This window comes from Plasmodium gaboni, chromosome 8 (assembly GCF_001602025.1).
Source record: "Plasmodium gaboni strain SY75 chromosome 8, whole genome shotgun sequence".
NCBI lineage: Eukaryota > Apicomplexa > Aconoidasida > Haemosporida > Plasmodiidae > Plasmodium > Plasmodium gaboni.
Window position 1 is genome coordinate 248,472 of NC_031488.1, and position 7,326 is coordinate 255,797.

Consider the following 7,326-nt stretch of genomic DNA (forward strand, 5'->3'; position numbering starts at 1 on the left):
ATTATATATTTACACAACTGATACTTTGAGTAAATAATATAATATTAATTAAATATTTCTATTAAAAAAATATATACCTTTGTTTATATATTATATATTTATACTATTGTATTTTATATTTTATATTTTATATTTTATATTTTTTTTATTTTATTTTATTTTATTTTTATTTTATTTTTTTAATTTTCATAATAATATGCAAAAGTCTGTAGGATGATAATGAATATAACAAATTACTTCTTTCGAATTTAAGGGTGAAATATTTTTTTTATGATCATAAATAAATGAACTGCTATAAAAAGTAATAGAACAAAAATATAAATAACAAAGAAAACAAATATAAACTTATAAACATTATAAGATTGATTATATTTTATTTTTTTTATAAACATATCCTACCTGTTTTTATTTTTCATTCAGTGGAGAGTCGAATGCAAAACGTTAAGTTAATAAAACCTTTGGTGGTTGGAACTTACGCATTTTTATTGTCTCCTCAGGTGATAATAAATAAAAAAAAATAAACATAAATATATACATTAATATATACATAAATATATACATATATATATACATACATATATATATTTTCCATTTTATTCTCCATGTTTTGTTTATAACCATTCTTTTATTTTTTTTTCTTTTATTTTTTTTTCTTTTATTTTTTTTTCTTTTATTTTTTTTTCTTTTATTTTAATATATTTTAGGAAAAAAAAAAATATGGTAATATGACACATAAGTGGACATGCTTAGTAAGATGTCCAGAATCTACTGATATTTCTCTTATTGTTAGTAAAGTAGTTTTTGAATTAGATCCTTCCTTTATGTACCCAAAAAGAGGTAAGAACATATTTTAATAATATTTTAATGTTATGAACAAGTCATAATATTTTATGATAAAAGCTATTTTTTTTCTTTTTTTTCTCCCCATTAATATCCATAGCTAGCTTATTTGAATTATTATAAACCTGAACAAGTCATAATATTTTACGACAAGAGTTTTTTAATTTTATTTTATTTTATTTTTTTAATAGTGTATACACAACCACCATATGAAGTGAATGAAATAGGATGGGGTGAATTTTATTTACAAGTTAAAATACATTTTGTAGATTTAACATTATCTCCAATAAGTATAGTTCACCTTGTTAAGGTGAGGATAATTATGAAAAATGCATTACATAAAAGAAAAGGAAATATATATATATGTATGTATATATGTATATATTTATATATATATATATATATGTCTATGTGTTTATTTTTTTTTTTTTAGCTCAATACTGATTGTGACCCCAATAACGTTCCACCTTGTGTAGTTAATGAGGTTATTTACTTTAAAAAAAAAAAAAAAAATGAAAAGCAGTTTGTATAAAGCTTATAAAAAAATGTGTATTATATATTTTGTATTATATATATTTTATATTTTATATGTATCTTTTTAGACATATGAAGAAATTATTTTTAAAAATCCTACTGTTAATTTTTACAATAAATTTTTACAATGTAACAATACAAAAATTGCTCCGCACAAATTTCAAGAGCACTGTACGAAAAAAAAAAAATATAAAAAAAAAAAAAAAAAAAATATATATATATATAAATATATATATATATATATATATATATATATATATATGAACGAATGTATAAATATATATGCATATACATATATATATATATTTCTTCATTTAATTATCTATCTATTTCTTTGTAGTTATAAAATATGATTTTAAAGAAGATAGTTATACAAAAAAGTGTCTGCAATTTCAATCAGAAGTGCAGCAAGAAATTTGTGATTTGATGTCAGAGGCAACATTATTATCAAAGGACGTAATAATAAAAAAAATAAAATAAACTAAAACAAACATATATATATATATATATATATATATATCTATATTTTTGACATGATGTGATTACATTTATATATGCGTGTGTTCTATTTTTTTGTCTTGTAGATTAATGACGTTCAACAAAAATACTTCACAAGTAAGGATGTTAATAGAACTGCGTCTTTAATGCTTGCTCACATAAATTTATTGTGACCATTACAATTTATTAATTTTTTAAATATTATTTTTTTTTTATAGTGAAATCTGAGATGGGTGTGAGCAGTGATGAAAATTAAATAGAAGAATATTCCATAATTAAATATATATTGTAATCATAAAAAAAAAAAAAAAAAAAAAAAAAAAAAAAAATTTTTTTTTTTTTTTTTTTTTTTTTTTTTTTTTTTTTTTTTTTTTTTTTTTTTTTTTTTTTTTTTTTTTTTTTTTTTTTTTTTTTTTTTTTTTTTTTTTTTTTTTTTTTTTTTTTTTTTTTTTTTTTTTTTTTTTTTTAAAAAAAAAAAAAAAAAAAAAAAAAAAAAAAAATATATATATGTATATATATTTATATATATATATATATATTTTTTTTTTTTTTTTTTATAATTATGTCAATTTTTTTTGCCTTTTGATTATTTTATTACGTTATTTTTAATTTATTTATTATTTATTTATTTTTTTTTGTGTGTGCCTATGTATGTAGCATTGCTTCAACTTTCTTCATACAATTTTACATGATTTTGTAAAAAAAGACATTTCAATAAATTTACATTTTGATAATGATTTAAATTAAGAAAAATTTGATCATACATATATTGATTGATCTGTTTGATAATTTTGGTTTCATTGTTTATACATTTAATATGATTGGATTCATTACAGAATTTTATAAAAATATGTTTTTCTAGTATATCCATATTAAGAGAAATCATAGTTTGTTCAAGAGATATCGAGTTAATATTCATATTTTGCTTATTATTATGTTTTACTATATTAAAATCTAGATTGTCATGATATGATATTGAATTTGAGAAATAATTATTATGATTAAAGAACATATCATGTTTATTTATATATGTTTTATGATTTACTTGTTCATATATTTTTTCATCATCAATTAGATTATATAGATTATGATGTAATGTATGTTTGTTTTTTTTTTTTTTTTTTTTTTTGTAATATATATACGAATCAGATATTATACATTTGTCATTTTCTAGATTATAGATTATTGGTTCAAATTGTGTAAACGATAATATATTGTGATTTATTTTTTCATCAAGACAATATGATTCTTTATTATTGTTATTATAATACTTATTATATATTAATAGATGATAAAAATTTTTTTTGAGTGGATATTTATAAAATTGAAATAAAAAAAGAAATATATAATATAATTTTAATGTTATATAATTATTTGAGTTACAAAAAAAAAACATACAAAAATTAGTTACAAAAAGGGTTTTGTTTATGATATGTTTTTTTTTCTTTCTTTTGAAATGTGTATTTTTACATACATAAATATAATAATTATTATTATTATTATAAATATTATTATTATTATTATTATTGTTGGTATATTCACTTTTTTTTGTGCTATCATAATAATAATTACAACATATATTTATATTTTGAAAAAAATGAAAGAACAAAATTAAATTGGACTTATTTTGAATAATATTAATATTTTTAAATATATTTTTATTATCAATAGGTATTTTAAAAATATAGGAACATGTATGATTATCTTGTATAATTTTAAATTTTATAAATAATTTTTTAAAATATATTTTTAAATAAACATTATTATTGAATATATTATTATATAAATTTGGAATGATATGTATATTTTTGGAATAAAAACCTTTTATATTAATTATTAGAATTTTTTTTTTTTTTTGTGTGTTCCCATTTTCTTGGTAATTATTATATCTAATGTTGTTTTCATATTTTCTTCTCAATGTTTCTAGATCACACAATTTGAATATATTATTATTATTATTATTATTATTATTGTTATTATTATTTTTGTTGTTGTTTATTTGTTGAACGTTTAAAATGTTTTGAGAAGAATCACATTGATCATTATTTTTATGATTAATACTTTGACTACATAATGAATGTTTGTGAATATTTGGTTGATTAGGTTGTTCATTTTTTTTAATATGATTTATATATACATCTGAAGAAGAATGTTGTATTCTATGGTTATATTTAGAGATATAAGAAAAATCGTAAACATTTAATTTTAATTGAAATTTAAAATAATATAAATAATTATAATCTGTGTAATTACATAAACTAATGCACAAACCTTTACTTCCAAATCTTCCACATCGACCTGACCTATGAACATAAGTTTCTTTACTATGTGGTATATCAAAATTAATAACTAAATCACAAACAATATTATCTATTCCTCTACTCATAATATCAGTACATACAACAATTTTAACTTTATTTTCTTGTAAACTTTTAAATAATTCTATTCTTTCTTTATGTTCTATTTTTGAACTAGTATAATATGAAGAGATATTCATTTTTTTTAACATTTTTATAACTTGGATACCTTCATATGTATTATTAATAAATAAAAAACATTGATTATATTTTATTTCATTTATTATTTTATATACTACTTTCATTTTATATTTAAGTTCTTCTTTTTTATTTAAATTCTCATTATTTATGGTTATAAAACAATGTTCAATGTTTGATAAAACTGGTGAATCTAAAACTCCCTTTAAAGGTGACTTCGAATGGTTCTCTTCATCTGAACGGTCATAATAATAAAAAGGAGATAAACTATTAGATGGAATAACATTACTACAATAATAATTATCACTATTATTATTATTATTATTATTATTGTTGTTGTTGTTATTTTTATTTTTATTGTTGATATTATTCATTTCTATATTTTTATCTTCTGAATGAATTATCAGTGATGTGCACGTTTGTATATACTCAAAGTTTCTTTTACTATTCATGTGATATTTCATTTTTTCTTTTCTTTTTATCATCTTTTTTAAAATATATTCACACATAAACTCTTTACATAAAATATTTTCATCGCATATTATTTTTTGTAATTCTTTTATTAGTTTGGATTGTGTTTTATTATTATATTTGAATTTTTTTTTTTTTTTTTTTTTTTTTTTCCTTTTATTAATTTTTTTCTTTTTTATTTTGACATGATTATTTTGTTCATCATGATAGTGATGTGCAGGTGAAGTAATAAAATGTGTATCAATATTATTTGTATTAATATTATCTCCATTCATATCATTTGTATTAATATTATCTCCATTCATATCATTTGTATTAATATTATCTCCATTCATATAATTTATATTAATATTATCTCCATTCATATCATTTATATTATCTCCATTCATATCATTTATATTATCTCCATTCATATAATTTATTTTAATATTATCTCTGTTCATATCATTTGCATCACTTAACAACCCGTCTACCATTTTGACATCCAATGAGTGATGTTCTTTTCTCATATCTACATTTAATTTTAAAAATTTACTACTGCCCTCTTTATGTTTTGTCTGATCCATGCTAGTCATATAAGATCGCTCTAAACGTGATAAATATTTCTCATCACATTCTATAATTTTTTTTATAAAGTTATTAATACTTGCTTCTTGAAACGTAGAACTATAACATAAAATTTGTATTTTTGGATTCACAATATAATTATAAATAATTTTGAGTTGATTATCAAATTGTTCATCTAACAAAGCATCGATTTCATCAAGAATAAAATAATTTAAAGACATATTAATTAGATTAATTAGAGTTATATATGATAAAGGAAGTATATCTTTATTTTTTATTTTCTCTTTTTCATTTATTTCTATTTTAATCTTATTTAAAATATTTAAAACATGTTTTAAACGTCCAGGTGTTGATATAATAATATGAGGAAAATTAGTAAATATTTTTTTTATATTCTCAAAAATATCTGTCCCTCCATATAATATTAAAGATTCTATTTTATAACAATTAACATATTTTTTATCATATATATTTATATTGTTAGGATTATAAACATCTAATCTATTTATATTATCATATACATCATTACAATTGTCATCTTTTAATATGTTCGTAATTTTTTGAATGCTATCAAAAATCTGTTGACATAATTCTCTTGTTGGTTCTAATATTAAACCATAAAAAAATAAAGAACCCAAAAACATATTGTCTTGAGATGAAAAAGATTCAGATATATGATCTGATATATATTTTGAATCTTCTATTCTATATATTTCATCTTCTTTATTTATTTTATTTTGTTGAATATCTTTTTTCTTCTTCATTTTATAAAATATCTGATGAACAATAAATATACAAATTGACATACTCTTACCAGTTCCATTCTTTGATTGAATTATACAATTTTTTTTTTTTTCTTTTTCTTTTTTTTTATTTTTATCATTACATATTAATCTTTTCATAATCATATATTGAATCTTAGAAGGATAAAAAATATTTATTTTTTTTAGAGCCCGCACTATTTCTGTTTCTACGTTCAGTTCTTCAAATGTTCTTTTTTCTTCATTCTTATTATAAATAGATGTATTCAACAGGTTCGAACGATCCTGACTATTGTCTATAAGTTTTTTTTCTTCTTCCTCCTTTCTAAAAATTTTACTTAAGGAAATGAAGCCAACAGGTGCATTACTCATTTTAAAAATAAAAAAAATAAAAAAAATATATATATAAATAAATAAATATATATATATATATTTTTCTTAATACAATTATTCAAAAAAAAAAAAAAAAAATATATATATATATATATATTTATGTTAACATATATAATTTAATAATATATCCACATATATATATCAAACTTTAAAAATAACAAAGCACGTCGTTTTATTTTTATTTTATTATTAAGTATATTCCTCAACATATAAATATATATATATATATATATATATGTATACATTTTTATATTTATTTATTTTTATTTTATTTATCATTTAAAAAAAAAAAAAAAAAAAAAGTGATACGTATGTTTCTTATGTTTATATATTATATGTATAATAAATTATAGTCATTATTATAAAATATATTATATATAATGAATAATATATGTATATATATTTTTATATATATATATACTCATATATCTACATTTTGTGTAACTTTATATAAAATACATTATTATAACATTTATTTGTTTATATCTAAAATATTAGAAAATAAGTAGATGACTTCCTATCTTTTTATATTACAGTTATAAAAAAAAAGTATAAATATTATCAACACATATACATATATATATATAATAATTTTACATAATTTTCTGGAGTATCACTTTTTTTTTTTTTTTTTTTTTTTTTTTTTTTTTTTTTATAATATATTAATATCATAAAAAAAATTTTTTTTTTTTTTTTTTTTTTATTTTTTTTTTAAAATTTTTTTTTTTTTAAAAAAAAAAAAAAAAAAAAAAAAAAAATATAATTTT

At 17.5% G+C, this 7,326-nt stretch overlaps 2 protein-coding genes across 2 annotated transcripts; one reads left to right on the plus strand and one right to left on the minus strand.

Annotated features, from left to right (window-relative positions):
• Window positions 1-300: 300 nt before the first annotated feature.
• On the plus strand, window positions 301-2,128 carry PGSY75_0807000 (gas41-like protein; the record flags this gene model as incomplete). The annotated part of the gene is made up of 9 exons (XM_018785206.1): window position 301; window positions 421-497; window positions 705-837; window positions 1,032-1,150; window positions 1,274-1,324; window positions 1,443-1,545; window positions 1,715-1,830; window positions 1,959-1,989; window positions 2,091-2,128. Coding segments are annotated over 9 exons (669 nt in total).
• Window positions 2,129-2,536: 408 nt separating this feature from the next.
• On the minus strand, window positions 2,537-6,538 carry PGSY75_0807100 (putative RNA helicase; the record flags this gene model as incomplete). Its single annotated transcript, XM_018785207.1, has 1 exon — window positions 2,537-6,538. The coding sequence occupies one exon, from the start codon at window positions 6,536-6,538 to the stop codon at window positions 2,537-2,539; it is 4,002 nt and encodes a 1,333-aa protein (XP_018642174.1).
• Window positions 6,539-7,326: the final 788 nt, after the last annotated feature.